At 39.1% G+C, this 26785-nt stretch overlaps 1 protein-coding gene across 1 annotated transcript in view; it reads right to left on the bottom strand.

Moving 5' to 3' along the window:
• The window catches only part of LOC122557836 (serine/threonine-protein kinase BRSK2-like), a 966919-nt gene that overhangs the window by 67790 nt on the left and 872344 nt on the right, over window positions 1–26785 (bottom strand). Inside the window, 4 exon segments of the mRNA XM_087996588.1 lie at window positions 8033–8156; window positions 17397–17445; window positions 24859–25066; window positions 25906–25966. Coding sequence (XP_087852714.1) covers window positions 8033–8156; window positions 17397–17445; window positions 24859–25066; window positions 25906–25966 — 442 coding nt within the window.

The following is a 26785-nucleotide window of genomic DNA, read 5'->3' as shown; positions in this document are numbered from 1 at the left end:
AGCAGTTTAACATGTTGCATATTGCTTTTCACTAATAAAATAATGCAGAAATGAAATAATGCAGCTGAACATACTGCAGACATACTTTTTAACCCATGTTCATCTATGCAAGTTGCATCAACAAATTCACAGAAGGCCAGATATGTTAAGTATGGACTGCAGAATGACTTTGGGTTTTCAGTTTCTACTCAGATTATTGTTTACCTGAGGTCAATTACCTAATGAATGATAGGTTTTAACATTTTTTTTTTAAAACACAGCAACCTCCAGAGTCATGAGCTCCCATAATTCATTTAAATATCCTTTTCCATCAGTCTAGTTTTCAGTTCACACTCCTGCATTGCTCTTTGCTTTGTCAAGAAATGATTGGAGCTAACTGGAATGTAATATATTGTTGACTGCAGTGGACTGCAAGTAAAATGGGTTATGTCAGATATTGATGTATGCTTGCTGTTTCAGTCCTGAGAGAAAGAAAGATCACAGGATTTAACCAGTAAAATGACAGGTCATGTTAAACATGTGCAATCTTTTGTATTTGAAAGTCCTCAAAGTGCTTGCTTTCAAACAGAGAATGAATACACCAAGTCAACTTTGTAATTTGTAATGCAATCAATGACAGGCAGCTAGGCATTAATTTTTGGAAACTGAAATGAAGTTGAAACAAATCTCTCAAATTTATGACAGTAAAGGCAGAGAAGTAGATTTTGAGTTCACAGTGGCTGATCAGCTGAGCATACAAAGAGACTGATGTGGCCATAAGAACAGCAGGTACAGGGTAGCTTGTCATTCTGAACATTTTTGGGAGACTTACACCACATTTTCAGTGGGGAGCAGGCTCCAAAATCCACTCCATGATTTTTTCTGAGGACTTAATTAGGATGGAGAGATATGTAACAAACTACTTAACAGAACTTCATTCTCTTAAGTGAAAAATAAATGCTGGAAATCACAGTCGGCCAGGCACTACCTATAGAAAGCAAGTGCAAGCCAATGTTTCAAACCTGGACGGCTCTTCATTAGACAATTCAGTTTCCAGAACAGATTCCAGCATCTGGAGTAATTTAATCCATCATTTTCTTGAGTATCATGCTGTATTTTCCAAGTTGAATTAATTAAACTAAGTTTCACTGTCAGTTATTTCTGAACTTCTTGATTAAAATGATGTTTCTTTGTTGTAGATGTTTATAATGAAACAACTTCTCATGTATTTTTCTTTCTTTCTCTACCATAACTGTCTCTACTCCACAGTTTGCTCTCGCAAGAGTATTGACAGCTTTCTCATGAATGTCTCAGAAAATTGAAATGGACTGAGTTGTAAGGAGATACAGTGCAGTTCAGGAAAACACCTCTTCTTGAAGAAGACAGACAGGCCTCTTTGCAGCAGATGTCCAAACTGGAAAAAGACTGACATGGGTGGAGGGATGGAGTTGATGGTGATCGCAGTGTCTTCTAACAGTGATGATGCTCACAACATACTATTCCATCTCTGTGAAGACTCAAATAGACTATCTTGCTAATTTACAATTTGGCTGATGGATATACAATCATTGAAACCAGGTTAATTTCATACTGAAGCATTAAATATTACTAATGATATTAGAATCCTCAGTTGAATTATTTGTCTGTCCATTTTGATCAAACTTCTAAAGGAGGAAATACCCTGAGGTGAAATATTAACAGAATCAAGATGATAAACTTCAGCCAGCTGTCATGTGAATTTACATCAGTCTTCCAGTTTGATGGTCTTTAAAGTAATATTGAAATGTTAATATTCCAGACTGTGGTTTCGATCTGAAGTTATGATGACATTTGTCACCCGTGGAGGAGCACCATCAGGACTGCTCATTGAACTCTTCCAGTAAAATACTTTCAAGTTTAAAACAGTAACAGAAAATATTTGAAACAGAGTAACTTGGTCAACAAGAATGGCATAAAGAAACACACATATTTCAAGCCAGCTAATGTTCCAATCAACGCATCAACTTAACTTTATATTTTAAGATAGTGAAAATGTACAATTTTCAACAACATTTTGCTTGTATTTCAGGCAGGGAAATGAGATATGAAATATGAGCTACAGCTTTTTTTGAAAAACATATTTTAATGAAAATTTCATCAAAGCTTTAACAACTGTGTGGGTGCAGCTGCAACAACAGCTCCTCCAATAATTTCAATTTGATGAAATGTAGTATCACACTTCAGCGTGACAACCTATCAAATTGTGATCACATCTCTGCTTTTGTTTTTAGCAGTGAATGAGACTAATACTAAGTCACAAGAAGAACAGTGTGACATTACAAGGTCGATTGCGTTCTATTGCCTGGTGAAGTTGGATTCAAATTCAATCTAGCCCGATGAGGCGATGTTCTGCTTGTTAAAAGGATCTCGCGTGAGGTGAACCTATTCATCTTCTATAACAAAAACAGAAACTGCTGGAAAAGCTCAGCAGGTCTGGCAGCATCTGTGGAGAAAAGTCAGAGTTAACATTTCGGGTCCAGAAACGTTATTTTGTTCTTTCGGTTTCTATTGATCTTCTATCCAGTTCCTCGCATTTGAATGCAACCCAGACGCTGCCTTTAGTGAAGGAATTATTACATTTCCTACTAAATTGGGAGAGGCTGATGTAAAGTGGAAATGCAGATCTTAAAGGATATTGTACCCTTTCTGGGTTTTCTCATTTGGTCAAGGGAAGTAGGTGTTTCCTGCCCAGCCTTAGTTGCTTGACAGGATTGTAGGTGAGAGAGTCACCTTCTTCAACCACTGTAATCTGTGTAATGTAGTTATTTCCAGTGGTGCTAACTAATGAGATAAAATCTGCTATTTGGAAGATCAAATGGACAATATGAACAGTTGCGTTGACTAACTTTGTTTTCAAAGCTTGCATTTTGTGAGACAGTCCCTGACTGAAAATAAAACTGGAAGTTAGCTTCTGGGAAAACAGGGTTATAAATATAGGTTTGTGGCAATGACAGCAGATTTCAGGGAAATTGACTTTGGCACCTCATATTGCTGAGGAAACAGAGAATGTGTTTTCGGATACAAGTGAAGAATTCTCAGAGATCAGATTTCAGCAGGACATCAAAAAAGGCAGACTGTGGAGAGGTAGGTAGGAGTGTGTGTGTGTGTGTGTGTGTGTGTGTGTGTGTGTGTGTGTGTGTGTGTGTGTGTGTGTGTGTGTGTGTGTGTGTGTGTGTGTGTGTGTGTGTGTGTGTGTGTGTGTGTGTGTGTGTGTGTGTGTGTAGAGAAAAAGCAGACAGACAGCTGGAAAAAAATGAAACATGGATATTAAGTTTAGAAGTAGGAATAGTGAAATAAGGTTACTATGGCAACTTCAGTTATTTTGGGAAAACCATTCCACCATGCATATAAACAACTGAGTTTAGGGGTTTGGCCTTCTGGTGACAATCTGAGTTCCATGGACATAAATGCTCCCAGAAGCAACCAAGTGGCCAAATTCTGTGCGAAGGAAAATTGCTAACATGTATCTGAATAAAACAGAGCAGTAAATTGAACAAAAGCAGAAATTGCTGGAAAAGCTCAATACATCTGGCAGCATCTGTGGACAGAAATCAAAGTTAGCATTTCAGGTTGAGAACCCTTCTTCAGATGTTGCCAGTCCTGCCGAGCTTTTTCAGCAATTTCGTTTTTTGTTTCTGATTTACAGCATCTGCAGTTCTTTCAGTTTTTGTTTAGTAAAAGGACATGGTGACTGAACAAACCACCGCCACATGGACTAAGATGATTGCCAGTACACCAATGAGAGATATATTTGTTGTATTGGGTGTACAAAGTGCAATTTATAGTTCAAAGTGACAACAATGTGCCTGTTTTGGTTTGATTGTTAAAGATTATAACAATGAAATCTTATTAGTTAGTTTTTCCATTGGGATCTTGGCAAAGATCAATAATTTCAGGTGATCCGTCTGCATTGGGAATCATAACAATGGGGAGGCAATGGGCCTAGTGGTATTATCACTGGACTATTAATCCAGAAACTCAGTTAATGTACGAGGGACCCAGGTTCAAATCCTGCCACAACAGATTAAAATTCAGTTATAAAAAATCTGGAATTAAGAGTCCAGTAATGACCAAAAAACCCATTTGATTGCTGGAAAAACCCATTTCGTTCACTAATGTCCTTCAGGGAAGGAAATCTGCCCATCCTCACCTGATCTGGCTTATGTGTGACATCAGGCCTACAGTAATGCGATTGACTCTCAACTGCCCTCTGAAATGGCCTTGAAAACCACTCAATTGTATCAATCACTAACCTAGGACATGTGGACTTCAGCAGTTCAAGAAGGCAGCTAACCACCACTTCTCAAGGTCAACGAGGGACGGGCAATAAATGCTGGCTAGCCTGCAATGCCATGTCCCATGAATGAATAAAATAAATAACAAAATTGGGGTTCACAGAACAGTACAGGCCTTTTGGCCCACGATGTTGTGCTGAGCATTTAATTTTAAACTAAGATCAACCTAACCTACACATCCCTCAATTTACTGCCATCCATGTGCTTGTCCAGCCGTCGCTTAAATGTCTCTGACTCTACTACCACTGCTGGCAGTGCATTCCACGCACTCACCACTCTCTGCATAAACAGCCTACCTCTGACATCTCCCCTGTACCTTCCTCCAATCACCTTAAAGTTAGGACCTCTCATGACAGCCATTTCTGCCCTGGCCAAAGGTCTCTATCTATCTACTCGATCTATGCCTCCCATTACCTTGTACACTTCTATCAATTTACCTCACTTCCTTATTCTCTCCAGTGTGAAAAGCCTGAGCTCACTCAACCTCTCTTCATAAGACAAGCCCTCCAATCGAAGCAGGGTAAATCTCCTTTGCACCAACTCTAAAACATCTACATCCTTCCTACAGTGAGGCGACCAGAACTGGTAACAATATTCCAGGTGTGGTCTAACCAGGGTTTTATAGAGCTGCAGCAAAACTTCATGGCTCTTAAACTCAACCCCCCTGTTAATGAACATTAAAATACCATATGCCTTCTTAACGACCCTATCAACTTGGGTGGTAACTATGTATGTGAACCCCAAGATTCCGTTGTTCTTCTACACTGCCAAAAATCTTGTCTTTAACCCTGTATTCAGCATTTAAATTCTAACTTTCAAAATTAATCACTTCGCACTTATCCAGGTTGAATTCCATCTGCCACTTCTCACCCCAGCTCTGCATCCTGTCAATGTCTTGTTGTAGCCTGCAACAGCCCTTGATACTATGTACAACAGCAACAACCTTTGTGTCATCGGCTAACTTATCCTTTCACTTCTTCATCCAAGTCATTTATGAAAACTACAAAGAGCAGAGGTCCAAGAACAGATCCCCGTGGGACACCATTGGTCACCAACCTCCAGGCGGAACACTTTCCATCCACTACCACTCGCCGTCTTCTTTCAGTCAGCTAATTCTCTATCCAAACAGCCAAATTTCTGAATGAGCCTATAGTGGGGATCCTTATCAAATGCCTTACTGAAATCCAAATACGCCACATCCACTGCTCAACCTTCATCAGTTTGTCTTGTCACATCCTCAAAGAACTCAATAAGGCTTGTGAGGCATGATCTGCCCCTCTGAAAGCCATGCTGACTATTTTTCGTCAAACTATGTTTTTCCAAATAGTCATAAATTCTATCTCTCAGAATCCTTTCCAGTACCTTGCTGACCACAAGCATAAGACTGACTGGTCTGTCATTCTCAGGGATTTACCTATTCCATTTCTTGAACAAAGGAAAATTATTCGCCTCCCTCCAATCATCCGGTACTACTCCCGTGCAGAGTGAGGACGCAAAGATCATCGCCAGAGGCACAGCAATCTCATTCCTCACTTCCCATAGTAACCTTGGGTATATCTGGTCCGGCCCTGGAGGTATATCTGGTCCGGCTCTGGGGATTTATCTATCTTGATGCTTCCCAGAATTTCCAGCATATCCACTTTCTTAATATCAATCTGTTCAAGCTGATTAATCTGTTCTCACTATCAACAAGGTCTTTGCCAAATGGAAAAGATAAAATTCAAAATGAGTTTAAAAACAACACAAGAACTGATACATAGCTTGGGCGAGAAAAAGAGTCCGGAGGAAAATAAACCTCACTGTGAAAGGCAGTTCTAAGATTGCAAATTACTAGGGTGAGAAAAGAGCAGGAGTAAACCCTCTGGAAGCACATATGCTGCCTGGGTTTTGACACAGTATAACATTAATTTGAGCTAAGACTTTGACATTGAAACTTAATGACTGTCTTCTGAAAGTGCATTTAAACTATATCCATGGGCAGTCCCTGTCTACTGGTTTAGTAATTTACTCAAAAAATTGACCTACCTTTATTAGAAATGACTTTACTTTCACAAATTCACATTGACTAATCAACTTAAATTTATCTTAAATGCTCTTATTACTCTCTTCTGTATGATAGACTCCAATTGCATCCCCACAATAAATATTGCACGAGCAAATGTACAATTTCCTTGTTTTTCTTTTACACCTTACTTAAATAAAGGTTACATTTGCAGTTTTCTAATCTAAAAGGACAATTTCTCAATCAAGAGTACTTTGGAAGATTGTGGTTTGTGCATTTTGAATTTCATCACTTATATCCTTTAAACCCCTAGCCTGGTGACAGGTTCAATGAACAAAATGACTCATTTCTGTTCCTATGATTTCTCAGTCATTAGTGGTATTAGGTTTTCAAATACTGCTTTCTTGTTTACATTTGCTTTAATGAGTTCCAGTCCTTGATTTATTATTAATTTCCCTAGAAACTTAGATATAATATCTACTCACTTTGCTGTGGATAGCAAAAATGGCACCCAAGAGAAGCTTTAAATTGCTTATTCAAGGATGAGTAAGTCAAACAAATGAACATGAAGCAACCTCCATGTAAAGACATGCTTTGACACTATATTAAGGAAAAAAAAGAGATTCTATTCATCTACCTTACTGGATTCAAGTGAACTTTTAAATGTTCCTGCAAGCTGCGTCAGTTTCTGAGTATTCCTGTCAGTATTTCTGAATTGTTGGTCACTGTTAGACTTATATTTTGCAAACTTAAAATTGTTTTGGGCTCTTAACTACAACTTTAGACCTTGATTCGAATATATTCTGCAGCATCATCTGAGAGCCAAGAGGTAAAACAGTGATGAATCAGGCTTGGTGGAAGTGAATTTCCCTGATTCCAACTGCTCAACTGGCTCACCTCTCATAATGTATGGGGTGGGCTAAAATCTAAGTTCAAACCACAGTAGCCCAGACCTGCACTCCATACTGATATTATTCAGAAATCACCAATGCAAACAAATTTATCAAAAATAGAAGTATTAAATAGCAGAGATATGCATTTCAAAAAATATTTGTTATTTGTAGTTTATTTTTAGCAGTAGACAAAGTAATAAACTTTCTTGGCAAAATCAAACAAAAACTGTTCTGCTCTGAATTTGCACAATGTTATTACCTCCCACTGATTGTTAGGTCTTCCCAGTTTTGAAGGTGCCAAAAAATGTGCCTGACTCATTTTTTGGGAAATAATTTTAAAAAGCTACTGCCCCTGTCATTTCAGCTTTCCTCCTCTTTGGGAAGATATATGCTCCACAATTCTTCTTAAACATACACCTACCATGGGGGAGCTACAGGCTTATACTCACATTGTGCCCACAATGAAATAGCAGTCAAATAGTGGTCAAGCAATACATAGTTTCTCAATAAATATCCACTTTAGATGGCAGTGCTGTTGTAAGAGTTACATTTTGCATACAATCACACTGAATGCAAGATCCAGGACTGACACTATAAATTAATTTTTCACATCTTACATTGTAAGTAGATGAACATTTTTTTGTGTAGGTATCTTTTTCCAGATTTCAATCATACCCTATTAGTTAGAAAATTAAACAATCTATAATCATTAAACTTAAATTTGCTAACATTACCAAGGCAGAATCTCATTCTAATCACAGACAAAAAGATGAAAATCTTTTTTCTGAAATCCAGCTGTACATTTAGCAAAAAATTATACTTACGGAAAGGAAGGCATGGACAATGTCTGCTTTGATGGAACTCAATGGCTTGTCCTTGATGACGACAAATATCTGCTCCTCTTTGTCCAAGTTGATGAAGTTACCAAACCATGACTTTTTGGCAAGCCTAAATAAAACAAAACAAAACTTCTGATCAGCCACAGATAAAAAAAAATCATTCTCTTGTATGTCTATCTGGCTTTTCCATTGGGGTACAGTATTTTGATACGACAACAAGAAATGCGAACACATCTCTAGTGACCAACTCATTGGAATTATGAGTCATTGGAGCAGATTAGCAGAGCTGTCAGTTGTTCACTTTGTAAATTTAATTTTCACATTGAAATAAAGTGGAGTAACTCCAGATTCCTAATTCATACGTTAATAGTTTTATTATAATTCTACACTCACTGGGAATTTCCGAAACTTAATATTGTGTTTTGAGAGATACCATTCCCAACTATCAACTTGTGGAAGGTCCCTCCATTAAGAAGTTAATCAACCAGCTGGTATATGCTTATACCTCTTTGCCTCAAATTGCTTTGGTTACTAAACTAAAGGATGTATACTACATGTTAATGGTGAGTGATCAAATTCTGCTATGTTTAAGCAGAGTAGAAAGCCGGAATTTGTTTGTATTATTGGGATTTTACCATTTCTTCAAGTATCAAATAGTGCAATTTAGTTTTAAGGAGGGCAAGAACTCAAGAATAAACAAATGTAGTACCTGGAACACATTTTGCATTTAAGCTGCAGCAATCTAAAGCCAAAACTGGGATCCTGATTGGCAAGGAGAATGGCCTGAGAAGGAGAATAATATGTCAAGCGTGCAAGCTAAAGTTAGAGATTGTAATAGGGAAGCCACTAGCACTCTTCCTACAGGTCAAGAATTAGTGACGAAAATTTCGGATTAGCTCAGGGAAGTGGTGTGCACTCTTCATATTGGTCAATAATTGATATGATTTGAGTAAAAGTCATGAATTTTTATGACATAGATGCTCAAACATGTGCTGAATGTTGTAAGTGCTGACTGCAAATGGCATGTAAGTATGGCGATTGCAGGAATCTCTGCATTTTTCAGAGGATAACATTTGTTTCAAGATACCTGCTATAAATTAGTAGTTAGCACTTAGAAGGAAGTTGGCACTTGCATGAGACATTGCTAGTTGATAAGTAATTGTTGTAGGTTTAGGTTTGCTGTAACAGCTCAGAGATGCCTACAGTGATACGGTTGTGTCCTAGGCCGAACTATCTTGAGTTGCTTCATCAACTATCTTCCCTCCATCATAAATTCAGAAGTGGAGATGTTTGTCAATGATTGCACAGTGTTCAGCACCATTCACAAGTTCTCAGATGCTGAAGCAGCCCATGTTCAAATGAAACAACATATTGACAATATCCACGCTTGGGCTGCCACGTTGAGAGTAACATTCACATCACACAAATGCCAGGCAATGAACATCCCCAATAAGAAACAATCTAAACACCTTTCTTTGACAGTCAATGGTGCTGTCATCAATGAAACTCTGCCACTATCAAAATTCTTGGGGATACTATTGACCAGAACCTCAACTGGACTTGCCACATAAACAGTGGCTACAAGAGCAGGTCAGAGGCTAGGAGTACTGCAGCAAATAATCCACTTCCTCAGAACCTGTTCACCAATTATCAGGCACAAGTTAGGAATGTGATGGAATACTCCCCACTTCCCTGGATGTGTGCAGCTCTAAGAACACTCAAGAAGCTTGATATCATTGAGGACAAAGCCTAACGGTTAAATGGCATTGGCATTACATCAACATGCATCCACTCCCTCCACCACTGATGGCTCAGTAGCAGCACTGTGTACTATCTATAAGATGCACTGCAGAAATCCATCAAGATATTTAGATAGCACCCTCCAAACTCACAGCCACTTCCATCTAGAAGGATAAGCAGATACATGGGAACACCAGCACTTGAAGTTCCCCTCCAAGCCATTCACCTCCCTGACTTGGAAATATATCACAATTCCTTCACAGTCACTGGTCAAAGTCCTGAGATTCTCTCCCTAAGAGCATTGTGGGTCAATCTATAGGACATGGACTACAGTCATTCAAGGTGGCAGCTGACCACCACCTTCTCAAGGGCAATTGGGAATGGGGCAATAAATGTTGGCCAGCCAGCGATGTCTAAGCCTCATGGGTGAAGCTTTTAAAAAAAAGAGATTGCAGGATTTTTCACAAGAATCCCAGATAAGCATGAGAATCCAGCATTAAAATAAAAATAATTACCTTAAGAGAAAGTGAGCAAACTTTGTTAGAAAATTGCTTTCAACAGAAAGGGAGTGCAACACTCAGCAAGGAACTATGAAGTGTGCTGCTACAGCAGTTAAAGTAGACTGGGAAATTAGAGATGAAATTTTAAAGCTGCATCGAGATTTTATATCAATATCAAAGTTAGGTTTACTGTTAAAATCTTGAAGAATGTCATGAATCAAGAGTTTGTGTTCAAGGAACCATGAAGAGAAGACCCATTCGTCCCAGGAAGCCTGGAAAGATATATCAGCAAGTCCTGAGCCTGTGAATTGCACCATGGCCTTGACTGGTAGAATGTTAAGCCCTAATTTTTTTTCACCCAAGAAACCTTGTTAGTTTGCCTTTTAAATTAGAGATTGTCCTTTTTACCATAAGGTTATCTCCCAACAATAAATGTCTTAGCATAGAGTCCAAATCCTTACATTTAGTTCTTAATAAGCCAATTTCAATTTCATTAAGCAGAAAAAAATGAAAGCATAGGTTTATGAATCTGGATTCAACATGTTAAGATAAAGACAATTTACAATTTTCCAATTGTTGAATATAATTCTGTCATATAAAAATAACGTCACATCAAAGAGAAACTTTAAGATGTTGAAATTTCTGAAAATTAAGAGGTTTATGATTTCCTGCCTAATGGTCACAATCTCCAGAGTGTATGCATCAGACCAGTGAATCGTAACATTCATCCGGCTTTTAGGAAAAGGGTTTTGAAGTATACTTTCTCATAGCAATTCTTTTTAGTAACGCTGCATGGTTTATCTTGGTACTATGCACTTTTCCGTAATGTTTTGATTGTTGAGACAGCGTTGCCTCAATAGATGTCACTTTTCTCTTGCTGAAGAGTGAAACTTACAGCCAGTTAAATAATGAACACAGAAGTACAGAAAAAGAAACAGAAAAAATAAAATGAAGACAACAAGAAGAAAGGAAAATATTGTAACATTGCTGGGTCAAATCCAGCAATTGCTACTTGTAACTAAGTTTATCATTTTTATTTGAAGCAATGGGCCTCTGCAACTCAGAATCCAACATTTAAGCATTATCCAATGTTGACAAGTCTGAATATTAGTCTCCATTAAGGTTATTTGCTTTTGGCAATACAGTGGTAACCATAGCCACTAGGAGGCCCAACTAATTGCAGGAGGGGGGGTGGGGGGTTATTATTGCATCCAACTGGCATTAGGAGGTGGAGCCACATACCTGCTCCCATGACCTTCACTTAGTGATCCACATTCTGCACTTAGTCAAGTTTGGCATGGGTTCGCTTGGTTATCTTGGACCTATGCATTGCAAGCGGTTCACACTGTTTCAGGTGATGCTGACAACAATGAGGAACTGCAGGTCCCTGACTAACAGGCAGCTACTTGGATTTCTTCTGAATCATGTAGAAGTCCTGAAAGGCACTTCATACTGTTGGGCTTCCCCATCGAACTGACAGGCATTGGATAACAGTCGTGTTATCAGTGCCCCCTTCATGCTGATTAAATCCAGCCCAGTGTGAGATAATGCTTTGACTGTAGGAATGTTAGAATGAACCATTTCATTCTACAAATAAACTGACTCAGCTTTTGTAGTTGCTCCTAAGCAGTTTCTGAGCTGTGAAGCAAACCCATTAGCAAACATGGCTTGAGAGAAAGGTTTGGATTTTTTTAAGGATAAACACATAAAGCTAAGTAACAATTTTTAATAATGAAAAGTAATTTTGAGATAGGTACACGGAATGAGGATGTGGTTCTCTCAGCTGAGCAAATGAATTGTAGATTAAAGAGGATCAAACCTATACATTGACCCTATTAACTATATATAAAGTCTCCCACATTAGATTCATTGAAGATTGTAGTAATCTCTATGTGGTAGCGATCTGCCTAAAAGCAGGTCCTTTTCTAATTTCTCCATACTTTATGGTCTTAAGTTTTCCTCTTCAGCTGCTCATAAAAGCCTCCCATTTCAATTTCAATCATCAGGTAATTTCCTGCTGTTTTCCTGTGCTTAAAGGAAACAGAAGTTCCTGAAGAGTGTTCCAGTTGTAAGCTATTGCTATCTATCAAGGTTCCTGTTCTTCCATCATCAGCAGTGAAAACGTGCTGGTCCTGCCATTGGCCATGGTTTGTAATTGAGTATGGGAACCACACTTTGTCCTGAAAAAGCCTGCAAAACAGCAGGGTGATTATCCTTGAGGCCTCATATGACCCTTCTATTCAATGGTATTTTTTGAATATTATCAAAACCTCATAAATGTTGGTACCAACAACAAGAACAACTGCACATATTATAAAGACTCAAAAACAATATTATGATTGCAATTTGATAATAAACTTTGTTTTTCTAATGTTCAGTTAGTAGAAGTCTGAATGTAATGTGAGCTTGCTAGGCATACAGTGGACTGTGCACTGATTATTGTAAATTAAGAACTGCATTATTCCTATGCCCCAGCATTTCTAATTAGCCTAAACATCCCTGGCTTATTTTTGTTGAAAATGTAGCCAGAGAGCTGATTGAACAACAGCATTGCCAATTTGGATAATAAATTTAGTTGCTGATTCTTGTGATACATTTACAGCATATGATATCAAGCATATGGAGATTTAATTTTGGACAAGATTTATTATTCCACCTTTGTGTTGCAATTGTTTGATACACATTAAAGAAAAAAACACTTCAATGGAACAGAATTTTCGGTGCTGGAAATACTGACAAGACGAAAAATTAAAATGAAATCAAAACTACTAGTGTTAAATAAATTATACACATCCGCACTCTCTTTCTTCTGCACCCCCACTTATGAAGTCAGCAGCATTATTTTTAGACACAGCTACTCCACTTCAATAAAGGAAAAAAAGTCTTAAAATATTCATAGACTATATGACTCAATTGAGTAGGCTTGATGAACAGTCTGACGCAAGTTAGAATACAATTATACTGAACAGTTTTATGAAAGCACAACTTTTTTTATTGAATCAGGGAATGTGGGTGTCTCTGGCTGGCCTAGCATTTATTGTTCATCCCTAAGTGCCCTTGAGAAGATCTAGTAAGCTGCCTTCTTGAGCTACACGTACAATACTGTTTGGGTAGAAGTTGAATTTTTTTTTTTGACCCAGCATCATTGAAAGAACAGCAGTATAGTTCCAAGTCAGGATGGTGTATGGTTTGGAAGAGAACTTGCAACTGTTGCCCTTGCCATGGGAGTTGTTATATCGCACTGTTATACTTAACAGCTTGGGGAACCAACCTTGATAGCAACAACATTTCACAACCTTTTCATGAGAGACAAGCAAAAAAATTGATTAGAATTTTCTTTTATTTACTTTTTGGACTCAGTTTTCACTTACAATCTCTGTGCATATACGTCATCTTTGATTAACTTTTCTTACGTTTTAGTAGCTACTAAACTCACTCTTCCTTCATTTAAGGAAGCCTTGTTAAATTGTCTCCTTTTAGAACAATTGTATTTGGGCCGGGAAAAGTTTTTCAAGAGGAAAGGGATCCTTTCCTAAATTAACCTTGTTGTGACTACTGAAGAAGGGGTTGAGAAGGGGAGCCAGATTATCCCTCCTAACCCAGGAGCATAACCATTTGGGGGAATCACATCTGGAATTGTAATACTCCAAGGATTCGTGCCCATGTTGTGTGTGTGGACCTTCAAAAAGCAGTTAATAAATTACCATCTCATAGTCTTGTTGACAAAAGCATAGTAGCATCAAAACTGGTTAAGGGATTAAAAACAGGAAGTGAATGGTTTTTGTTTGGATCTGACAGCGACATAGAGCGATATTTCCTTAGAATCAGTACTTTGGCCACAACTGTTTTGACACACAAAATCACAGATGGCCTGAGGCTAAGAGATGGATTAAATATTGAGGATTGTAGTAATCAATATCATATGTCTGCAGACTTGCTAATGAAATCGGTGAAAATATGGCCAATGAAATTCAACGCAGCAAAGTATGAGCTGATATAATTGGTAGTAAGAAGAGACACAACATTGCTAAATTGAATAATTTTGCAGGGCTGTGGAGAGGTGGTACATGGGGGCACTTGTGCATAGATCTTTAAAGCTGAGAAGTTCACAAAGCAATTGAAGCGTATGGGATGCAGTAGAATACCAAACAATGTATGATGAGCCTTTATAAAATGTTAGCTCAATCCCAGTTAGGATACCAAGTTCAATGCCAGGCATCGTACTTTAGGAAGGGTGCAAAGGCATGGTAAATTGTATGGTAGAGATTTATGGAAAAGGTTCCAGTGGTGAGTGAACTATAGTTTTGTGGATGGATTGAAGGTGACATCATTCTCAAGTTAGAGAAGACTAGGAAGAAATTTGATGCAGGTATTTAACATTATGAACAGTTTAGATAAAGTTAATTAAGAGAAGCTTTCCCACGGCTGAAGGGTCGATAATCAGACAGCAAAGATTTGGCAACATTGGCAAAAGAACCGAGATAACATGAAAAGAAATTATTCATGCAAAAAAATGGTTACAATGTGAAATGCTGTGGCTGATAAGGGTGGCACAGATTTAATTACTGCCTTCAAAGAGAAATTTAAAACATTCAAAGGAGAAACATTGCGAAAATATTGAGGAAAGACTCAAGGAATGGGACTAACTGAATTATTCTTTGTAAGAATTGGCGAATGTGATCAATCGAAATGAGTTCCTTCTGTGCTGATTACGGTGTTGAATGGCTAAATGCTCATGGAAGGACAAACATATTTCTATAGTTGTGTTACATGAGCACAGTATAGATTTGTCACACCAAGTAGGAAAGTAGTAAATCATCACACAGAAAAAGAACTAGTCTATTACCTTTTGGTCAAAAACTAGCAACAGTGGAGCTCTGACGAGATGTAGGGATCAGTGTACATAGATCACTAAAATTAAGTAGACAGCTTAAAGAAAAGGCCAATGGAATGTCTTTATAACTAGAGGAGTAGAATACAAAGAGGAAGATGTTCTGTCACAGCTCTACAAAGTCCACACCTGAAATGCAATGTTCAATTCCAGGCACCACACTTTAGAAAAATATTCAGTATTGACCATAAAACAGGGTGCCATGCAGAATTAGCAGTATGTTACCAGGAGTCAAAAGGCAAAAACTGGAAGAGAGGTAACACAAACTAGATTTGTATTCCCTGGAATCTAAAAGATGAAAGGGGTGAATTAATTGAAGTTTCTACAATTTTGAATGTAATTGATCAACTAACCAAATACTTTTTCTACTGGTAGGTTAAATAGGATTTAAACATGGACAGGCTGAAGATGTTGAACTCCTGTTCCCCTGATGCATAAATGGGCTCACAGAGCACAAGTATCTTTCTTCCACAATTATTGGGAGACAGAAGACTTTTAAGGCTGTGCCTCTTTTCCCTCCTTTTTTGCTAAACTTACTCTAGTACCTCCTGATGCACAATCCCACATGACTTTTGCATGTGAAATTCTACGAGGATTGATCATTTTGTAAAAGAAAAGAAAATGCTAGAAATGCTCAAAGATCGTGTGGCATCTCTACAGATAGCAGGCATTTTGGTATTTCAGGTAAGGACCCTTCATTAGAATAGTTATGATACATTAATTTGACTCCACAGAGGCTACCTCACCTAGGAAAGTACTGCAGGTTCTCAGTCTTTTATTTTGATTTTTTATCTGTGTTTTGTTTTAAGGTTGACTTTCAGTGGGTTGATGTCAGGATAGATGCAATTTATTGATACATATTTGGATTGAGGTATACAAAGCATCATTGCAAAGTTTGTAGATGACATGAACTCAGAACTAAAATTAAGTGCAAGGAAGATTGTAACATGCTTCATGGTGAGACGAGAGATTGACTGTTGAATTTTGTTTGATCATGCAATATACAGTGAGAAATAATCTGATAAGGACAGCCATTATCCTACAGGATGGCAATGATACACTGTATTTCCTGAGTAAATCTTGTGGATTTATAACTCCAACACAGCACAGTTTTATCACAAAATCACTATTTTGATTGTACATAGATAAATATTTAAAACAGATGAAAGAATCATTAGGAACAGCAATAGAGTAATTTGTAAAGCACGTGAAATATTAATTTCCGAACCAAACAGGATTCATGAATTTGTCCACGCTATCTCAAGTGTGTTAGCCATAGGAACATAAGAATAGTAGACAAAAATAGACTAAGACTCAGCCATCATCATGGTAGTCACTGGTTTAAAAAAAAGACAAGCCTTACATTTATATGGGGATTTATGTAACACCCCTAAATGCTTATAGCCCAGGAAGCACAGTTGCTGTTGCAAGGTAGGAAACACACAACTAATTTACAGCTTCCACTAACAGCAATGTGATTTTCATCATGTAAACGGTTTCCCCTGACATTGATTAAGAGACAAATATTGGTCAAAACACAGAGGATAACTCTTCTTTCTCCTGGATAGTGGAATGGGATCTTGTACCATTTCCTTCACAGGTCAGACAAAGCCTATATTTAACATCACATCTGAAAGCCAGTACACCAGTCAGTGAAGCATTCTCTCAGTGACATTTTGGTGCTCAAGCCATTGAAATCAGATTTTAATCCACAAGCTTATGACTTCAGAATCGAAAATACTACCAACTGAACCATGGTTGACATGTGAGAAAACATTGGACTTTGTTGAGTTATTCTGGAAAGAGAGGCAGACAAAAAGCACATAGCCTTGAAAGGAAGAATGTTTCCTATCTTACACTGAGAAAATCAAACTGTAGTCTATGAACAGCTAGCTGTGCTGTCAGTCATGAAATATTAAGATATAGTGACTGCCAGCTTGACTCTTCAGTTTACTGTGTTGTTTCTGGGAACCTGGAAGAATTCAAAGTTTAGCTTTCTCACAAATTCATTGACAGAAAATGCTATTACATGTGCTTAAAAGACAAAAATTGCTGTTGAGATGTTAGGCTGCAAGTAAGTTCTCGATTTTGAATTGCACTGATGTCCAGTCTGTTCAACAATGGACTCTATCTCACCTAAAACTGGACATTTACATGTACAACCAGTGAAATTTCCTGGTTACATGTTTGCACTCATAAGAAATAAACATTTACTTACTCTGGGGAAGACTCTGGAGTTAGACTTGACATCTCTTCTGGCGTAGGTACTGTATGGGTCAATCAGAAAAACATGCTTAAATTAAAAATGGAATCACTGGCGTTTTGGATGCTCTTTCAACTTTACACAAAAGCATTAAAAATCATCAAATCCAACGAGCAATATACTAAGTTAGAAGCTCTGCCACGTGCCAGTGAGTGTTTTCGTGGTATTTAAAAATAAGAGAAATGTAAATTGAATAATTGACGTTAGCTTGTTTCAGACATTTTGTAATTTTCTCACTTTTTATGTCTGCCTGGGAAATGATAATGTTTTATGACTCTAAATAGTTTTGAATAATCTGTACTTTCTGTATCAATTTGGACTTCAGGTGATAAATGCCACTGTATTTGATTATGCTATCGAAGTTAAACCTGATAAAGTCTACATCACTAAATCAAGCAAATGCTTGATCTGACTGGCCTGAACATGGCATTAATACAGGCTATGGTAGGCCAAAAAGAGAAAGCAATGGGATTTGAGCTGTTAGGCAAAAGTGGGTGACAAGGACAGGACAATTACTCTTCTTCCCAAAAAAGGGCCATTTCTCGAATATCTTTTGGCTCATTCAGGGGATGATGGACAAGTCCAAATGTTTAACAGAGTAAGATTCTGATTTTTGCAGCAATGACTCCTTCTCCTAGAGTCTATTTCTTCTCAAACTAAAATTTCCCCAGTTGTCGGGATTCAATATCTTAGATTAAAGTCAGATGATCAATCTGAGAGTCTGGTTTTCTGGTACTAAGCGAATTCTAATTGCCTCATTCTTACCAAATGTAAGAATGAATGTTTAACTTGCAATTTGTATGGTAAGCAATTAGTATAAGTCAATGGGAAACTTATTACTATAAAACGGATACATGCAGTAATGGACTAAATGACACAGAACTTAAAAGAAAGATTTCTCTCCTAGATCTTGCACTGATGGAACTTTGGTAGGGCAGGACTTCACCCAGGAGACAGTGAGGTCTGCAGATTCTGGAGATCAGAGTTGAGAGTGTGTTGCTAGAAAAGCACAGCAGGTCAGGCAGCATCTGAGGAGAAGGAAAATCGACGTTTCGGTCCAGAGCCCTTCATCAGGAATGAGGCTGGGAGCCTCAGGGTTGGAGAGGTAGGACTTCACCCAGCTCATGATTGTTGCCTGAATGGGGATGACGAATCTTTGGTCATTTAATTCCACTGTGGTTACAGTGGGAGGGTAAGCATTATAAAAAGGACAACCATAACCTAAATATTTTCTTTGGAAGGTTAGTGGAGAGTGGGTTTAAAAGCAGGACTTGCATTGAAGTGGACCTAAGGAGCTTGAATATGCATTGTTTCACCAGAGAAATCATATTTCAAACATGTTGCAGCAATGCAGAGTCAGAATGGCATTTCTCACATCCAGTGTTGTAAAGGAAATACATAATTCAACTTTGTACTCTTGATATCATTCTGGAATGATGGAGACTTTAAAATTCTTGCCCACTGGAATCATCCCAGGGAGCTAGCATAACTCAGAAAAATGGACATTTAAACAATAAAAAAGAAACAATCTTCTATCTCCGTCTGACATTCTTTGGATTCATGCTTTGCAAGAAATGAATCTAATACTGCCAGCTGATGAACAATAAAGTATCAGACAATCAAGTAGGTTTTCAATTTTTTTTGTCTAATAATCTGCCACAGCAATAAGCAGCGTAAGATTTATCACTTAGAATGCGCAGCAGAGTATTTGGTCCAAAACACTCTTGTATTTCTATTAAAGGGAATTTTACTAACTGGTAAATTAAGACATATGTTTGTTTTCTGAATTTTTCACATAGATACAAACATGTGCATTAAGAGCAGCAATAGGGCATTAGTTCCTTGAGTCTTCAACATTCAATAAGATCATGGTTTATCTAATTGCTCGACATTGCCTCAATAATATTTCACTCCCTTGCTTATCAATAATCCGCCTACTTCTGCCTTAAAAATATTCAAGGACTCTACTTCCAAAGACTCATTGGGTGCAAACTGCTAATATATTTAGTAATTAAGTTGTGCGGATGATGAATCTTTGATCATTTAATTTCACTGTGGTTATAGTGGGAGGGTAAGCATTAGACAAAGGACAACCATAACCTTAATATTTTCTTCAGGCCTTATGGGAGCCCCATTGTTATTAAATAAAAGTAATTTAGGATATATTGCAATAGAGACTTTTTAATAGGATACATCCAAATGCTCAACTGGAGAGAACAGCCGGATTTATATTATTGCAAAGTTCCATCATAAGTAATGGGCTTTTAGCTTTTGAGCATACAATGATATTTTTGCACCATAATGAGAAACCTATTCTTCCTGTAATCATTGCTGATGCTAATATATTTTGCTTAGAAAGCAATAAAAAAAATTCTGGCTATATCACAGTTAAGAAAAAATGAGTCACCTAATTTGGAATTCACTCTAACAAAGCAAAAATACCGCAGTGTGGGAGTTGAGGAAGTGTGACTGTAGTTACGTAAGCTGAAATAAATACTCTTTGATGTAGACTGAAGTTGTAGTGACGTTTGGACAGAACAGATCATTGGAGACCCAAGTTACAAACCTTGCTCTGGTAGTTCTCAAAGAAGAATAGTTGAGTTTAACAAAACTTTGATTTTGCACCACCGTTCGAGGGAGGGTGGCTACACATTAATAAAATTAAGGATGAATAATAAGTCGAACCATTACAAATATAGGTTGGAACAGAGTAAACTATCACACAGAGGCATTGAAACAAAATCAAAGGGAAGTATTAAATGCCTTCTCGTGTGGCAAGGTTGGCAGTTGGGTCGTTTCACTAAACAGGAGGGTAGAGCATGGGGACACACTGCTTTCCTGTCTCCACTCTGATTAATGGTGGGGAGGCTCATGGGATAGAGACTTCTTGACCCATCATCAGGAGTCAATTACCACTTAAGGGCCATATCCATCTACTGCTGCAATTAATCCTGGTATGTTTGCTTGTGGGCTCAAAGAAGGGATCCCCTGTTCAAAGTCACAGTGACTGATCGAGGGACAAGGTATTGGAAAGGGGTTGGGAAAGATAATGTTAAATGTTGTGCAATCATCACCAAACATCCCCACTTCTGACTTTTTCATGGAGAGAAAATTATTAAAAAAGCAACTGAATATAATTCTGGCATGGACAGTGGTTGAGAGGAAATGAGGGGAGGGGTGAGGTTTAACAGGTGTTTTGGAAAATACGCAGCTGTATTGGAGAACCAAGGTGGTCCTTCTAAGTGGGAGAAAGTGAGGACTATGGATGCTGGAAATCAGAGTTGAGGGTGTGGTTCTGGAAAGGCACAGCAGGTCAGGCAGCATCTGAAGAGCAGGAGAATCAACGGGCTTATGCTCAAAACGTTGATTCTCCTGCTCCTCAGATGCTGCCTGGCCTGCTGTGCCTTTCCAGCACCACACTCACGACTCTGGTCCTTCTAAGTGGCCACCACCACACACATTCTCTTCATGCATTCCTTCATGACTTGTACCATACTGAGAACCCCTGTGTGAACTGACAAGTGATACAGGTGGGAGTTTCTGAAGGCCAGGAAAAGCCAGACCCTGGTATTTGACCTTTGATTTCGATCAATTATAACAGCTGCATTTCAGAAGCTGGGTGTGAAACTAAGGTCGAAATTTGTCAACTGCTGATTATTTCTTAAAATTCCTCATTGACTCTAATTCAGATCAATCAAAGTTGCTCATGGTATGAAGTAAAAATGCTTTTGTCTTACACTAGCACTTTTCAACAGTGCCATGCCTCTCTGTGTCTGCAATGCTCTGTTCAGCTATGCCACTAGTTTGTCTGTCTTCTGATGTAGAATCATATAGAACATAGAACATTACAGTGCAGTACAGGCCCTTCAGCCCTCGATGTTGCGCCACCCTGTTCTGAAGCCCATCCCACCTACACTCTTCCATGTACATCCATTTGCCTGTCCAATGATGACTTAAATGCACTTAAACTTGGCGAATCTACTACCGATGCAGGCAAAACATTCCATACCTTTACTACGCTCTGAGTAAAGAAACTACCTCTGACATCCGTCTTATACCTATCTCCCCTCACTTTAAAGTTGTGTCCCCTCGTGTTTGCCGTCACCATACTTGGAAAAACGCTCTCCCTGTCCACCCTATCTAACCCTCTGATTATCTTGTATGTCTCTATTAAGTCACCTCTCAACTTTCTTCTCTCTAACGAGAACAGTCTCAAGGCCCTCAGCCTTTCCTCATAAGACATTCCTTCCATACCAGGCAACATCCTAGTAAATCTCCTCTGCAGCCTTTCTAAAGCTTCCACATCCTTCTTACAGTGTGGTGACCAGAACTGTACATAATACTTCAAGTGTGGCTGTACCAGAGCTTTGTACAGCTGCAGCATAACCTCCTGGTTCCGGAATTCAATCCCTCTATTAATAAAGGCCAAAATACTGTATGCCTTCTTAACAACCCTGTCAATCTGGGTGGCAACTTTCAGGGATCTGTGTACATGGACACCGAGATCTCTCTGCTCATCTGCACTCCCAAGAATCCAACCATTAGCCCAGTACTTTGCATTCCGATTACTCCAGCCAAAGTATATCACCTCACACTTGTCCACATTAAACTCCATTTGCCACCTCTCAGCCCAGCTCTGCATCCTATCTATGTCTCTCTGCAACCTACTACATCCTTCGTCAGTATCCACAACTCCACCGACCTTAGTGTTGTCCGCAAATTTACTAACCCACCCTTCTAAGCCCTCATCCAGGTAATTTATAAAAATGATGAACAGCAGTGGACCCAACACCGACTCTTGCGGTACGCCGCTAGTAACTGGACACCAAGGTGAACATGTTCCATCAACTACAACCCTCTGTTTTCTTTCAGCAAGTCAATTACTGATCCAAACTGCTATGTCTCCCACAATCCCATTCCTCTGCATTTTGTATAATAGCCTACTGTGGGGAACCTTATTGAACGCCTTGCTGAAATCCATACACACCACATCAACTGGTTTACTCTCATCACCTGTTTGGTCACTTTGTCAAAAAACTCAATAAGATTCGTTAGGCACAACCTACCCTTCACAAAACCTTGCTGACTGTCCCTGATCAGATTATTCTTTTCTAGATGGTTATAAATCCTATCTCTTATAACCTTTTCCAACACTTTACCAACAACTGAAGTGAGACTCACTGGTCTGTAATTACCAGGGTTGTCTCTACTACCCTTTTTGAACAAAGGAACCACATTTGCTATCCTCCAGTCCTCAGGCACTATTCCTGTAGACAATGATGATTTGAAAATCAATGCCAAAGGCTCGGCAATCTCTTCCCTTGCTTCCCAGAGGATCCTAGGATAGATCCCATCCAGCCCAGGGGACTTGTCTATTTTCCCACTCTGCAGTATTTCTAATACCTCTTCCTTGTGAACCTCAATCGTTTCTAGTCTAGATGCAAGTATTTCTGTATCTTCCTCACCAACATTTTCATTTTCTATAGTGAACACTGTCGAAAAATATTTATTTAGTGCTTCCCCTATCTCCTCTGACTCCACACTCAATTTCCCAATCATAGAGATGTACAGCATGGAAACAGACCCTTCAGTCCAAGCTATCCATACTGACCAGATATCCCAACTGAATCTAGTCCCACCTGCCAGCACCTGGCCCATATCCCTCCAAACCCTTCCTATTCATATACCCATCCAAATGCCTCTTAAATGTTCCAATTGTACCAGCCTCCACCACATCCTCTGGCAGCTCATTCCATACACGTATCACCCTCTGTGTGAAAAAGTTGCCCCTTAGGTCTCTTTTATATCTTCCCCCTCTCACCATAAACCTATGCCCTCTAATTCTGGACTCCCCGATCCCAGGGAAAAGACTTTGTCTATTTATCCTATCCATGCCCCTCATAATTTTGTAAACCTCTATAAGGTCACCCCTCAGCCTCCGACGCTCAAGGGAAAACAGTCCCAGCCTGTTCAGCCTCTCCCTGTAGCTCAAATCCTCCAACCCTGGCAACATCCTTGTAAATATTTTCTGAACCCTTTCAAGTTTCACAACATCTTTCCGATAAGAAGGAGACCAGAATTGCACACAATATTCCAATAGTGGCCTAACCAATCTCCTGTACAGCCTCAACATGACCTCCCAGCTCCTGTACTCAATACTCTGACCAATAAAGGAAAGCATACCAAACGTCTTCTTCATGATCCTATCTACCTGCGACTCCACTTTCAAGGAGCTATAAACCTGCATTCCAAGGTCTCTTTGCTCAGCAACACTCCCTAGGACCTTACCATTAAGTCTATAAGTCCTGCTAAGATTTGCTTTCCCAAAATGCAGCACCTCGCATTTATCTGAATTAAACTCCATCTGCCACTTCTCAGCCCATTGGTCCATCTAGTCCAGATCCTGTTGTAATCTGAGGTAACTCTCTTCGCTGTACACTACACCTCCAATTTGGGTGTCATCTGCAAACTTATGCTCACAACCAAATCATTTATGTAAATGACAAAAAGTAGAGAACCCAGCATTGATCCTTGTGGCACTCCAGTGGTCACAGGCCTCCAGTCTGAAAAATAACCCTCCACCACCACCCTCTGTCTTCTACCTTTGAGCCAGTTCTGTATCCAAATGGCTAGTTCTCCCTGTATTCCGTGAGATCTAACCTTGCTAATCAGTCTCCCACGGGGAACCTTGTCGAACGCCTTACTGAAGTCCATATAGATCACACTTACTACTCTACCCTCATCAATCCTCTTTGTTACTTCTTCAAAAAACTCAATCAAGTTTGTGAGACATGATTTCCCACGCACAAAACCATGTTGACTATCCCAAATCACTCCTTGCCTTTCCAAATACATGTACATCCTGTCCCTCAGGATTCTCTCCAACAACTTGCTCACCACTGAGGTCAGGCTCACCAGTCTATAGTTCCCTGGCTTGTCTTTACCACCCTTCTTAAACAGTGGCACCACGTTTGCCAACCTCCAGTCTTCCGGCACCTCACCTATGACTATCGATGATGCAAATATCTCAGCAAGAGGCCCAGCAATTACTTCTCTAGCTTCCCACCTGAGTAAGTATGAGGGTATGTATGAGTGACGCTCAAAAAAAAGAAATGTATGGTGACAACTGAAAGATTAAATATGTGTTTGTAATCCAGTCAGTTTAGGAGCTAGGGTGAGGGCTAATGAAGAAAAGAATACAACCATTTTCTCCAATAACCAGTTTTAGTTACTTAACATCAAAAAATCTTTAAGGTAATTGAAACTGAAATGTAAAATATGCTTTATTTCTTATCCCTAGCCCTGATTCAAAAAGCAAACCATCTCTCAGTGGGACAGTTGCTTCTACCATAATAAAGGACATGATCAGAACATTTCATTAAATGTACATAAAAGTCAAAAGTTGTAAAGAACTTGCCTTGTAATTTCCTGCGATGAAACCGAGGTGATCCAAGGAAACTGTTTTTGATCGAATTCAGCCGCGTTCTCCAAGGCATCCCTCCAATACTGGGGCTGGATGGTGGTGTTGGGTTCGGAGTACTCGCTGGACTCTCCTTGGGAGTGTGAACTGGTGTACCCTTTGGGGTGGGGAGGGGACTTCCGCGAGGGGAAGGGTGAGGGGTCACCTGTATTATGGGGATAGATTTGGTGCTTGGATCAGTACCAGGGATCAATCTGACAAGAGAAAGGGGGGTAATCTGGACTGAAGGAACAAACAATTGGGTAGGAGATGTAGCTGCACATTGCTGACTCTGAACATTTAGAACTGAAGCTTTCTGAGGAGCTGGTGCTTCTGATGTTACAACAGGAAGTGGGTTAGATTTCACGGTTTGCAAAGGTTTATCTGCGAGCTTACTTTTAGCAGGAAGAGTCTGTGTCTTTGGATTGGGTTGAAATCCTATTTTTGGTTGAAGCACATTAATGGGTTTTGTTATATTTCTATTACCGTGAGGAACTACAGAAGCGTGTACTTTGGGAAAGGGGTTAAGATCAGGACTCTGGGGGGGAGCAAAAAGCTTTCTGATAGGCTACGCAACAGATAACATCATGCAAGGAGAGTCAAAGGAGAAATAAAATAGACAAGACAAAGCATGGAGCACGGACACCAATCAGGAATATGGGAGTGCAGAAAACAAAAATACGTGCTGTTAGGCGGTAAGCAACATGTCATAACAAAAAAAAAGTGCGCATAAGATACTGTCAAATACATAGGCATTCAAAAATCATAAGATTTATGCCAGCAAATGAATAGAAAGAGAAGCAGCACATTGTAATTAATGTGTTTGATGAACTAAAAGGCAAACACATAGCCAAAGTGGCAATAATTATAACTCATAGTTAAGGGGTTCAACCAATTCTTACAGTTGTGACTTTTAGAGGCAAAAACCAAGAAGCAAAAAGCATTAATTCATGAAATGCACTTGGAAGCATAATATGGCAGGGGAATTTGATCAACATCACTTACCCTTGGACTGCTGAGGGGGCTAGTGGAAAGGCCAGAAGATGCTCCACTTATTGACCTGGATCTACACAGAAAAAAGTATACCAGAATCAGCTCAGTATTTTAAAAGATTGTCTTCTGAAGAAACAATGTTCAGAATTTGTCACTCTCTCAAACAAGATACACTTCATCCTACATCTCTTTCAGCTCCCATTCATCATAGTATTATTTTGTTTTTTTGAGAAACAGAAGGCGGCATTTAACAAGTTAGAATTCATCCAACTTGCTCTTTTCCCTCCTGAATTGTTCTATTTGGTCGATTAGAGATCCCATAGACAGTCGAGAGCCTAACCCTTGCCAAGATAATCAATGTTGGGAGTCTACTTAATGGCGTAATTGTGTGTGGGTGGATGAGAGATAGGAGATAGGTGTATCAAAACTGAACCCCAGCAGGTCTTCACCTGATGTCCATACACAGACTTTTCCAGCAGAGTCACTAGACAGTAGTCAGCAGGGAAGACCCTAGCTGGTTTTTCCCTCTCAAACTAGCCATACCAAGGTTCCCTCCCAATGTCTGACCTCAGGTCAGCTAACTGAGCATACTCTGGTATTTGAGTGCTGGACATTGGTGTTCATATTGTTTCGATTTACCAAGCATTGCACTTACCAACTGAGCCATCTGGAGAACTTGCCACATTAGCTTAAATTATTTTTGCTACACATTACTCTTGAACCATTGTGGTCCAGATGCTACAAACATTTTAGACAAGTGACATGTGGTATAATGTGACGGAACTTAAAAGTTCCAGCACATTTAACAAGAAAAAGATTTAAATATATCCAGTTTCACATCTCAGTTATACAAGTTATCAAGCAATAATTCTATTTTTGTACACTGAAAAAA

This window comes from Chiloscyllium plagiosum, unplaced genomic scaffold, assembly GCF_037043375.1.
Source record: "Chiloscyllium plagiosum isolate Xiang-an unplaced genomic scaffold, Cpla_swu_hap1 HiC_scaffold_18, whole genome shotgun sequence".
NCBI classification, from domain to species: Eukaryota; Metazoa; Chordata; class Chondrichthyes; order Orectolobiformes; family Hemiscylliidae; genus Chiloscyllium; species Chiloscyllium plagiosum.
The sequence above is the reverse complement of the archived record's forward strand: the minus strand, read 5'-3'. Positions and strand labels throughout refer to the sequence as shown.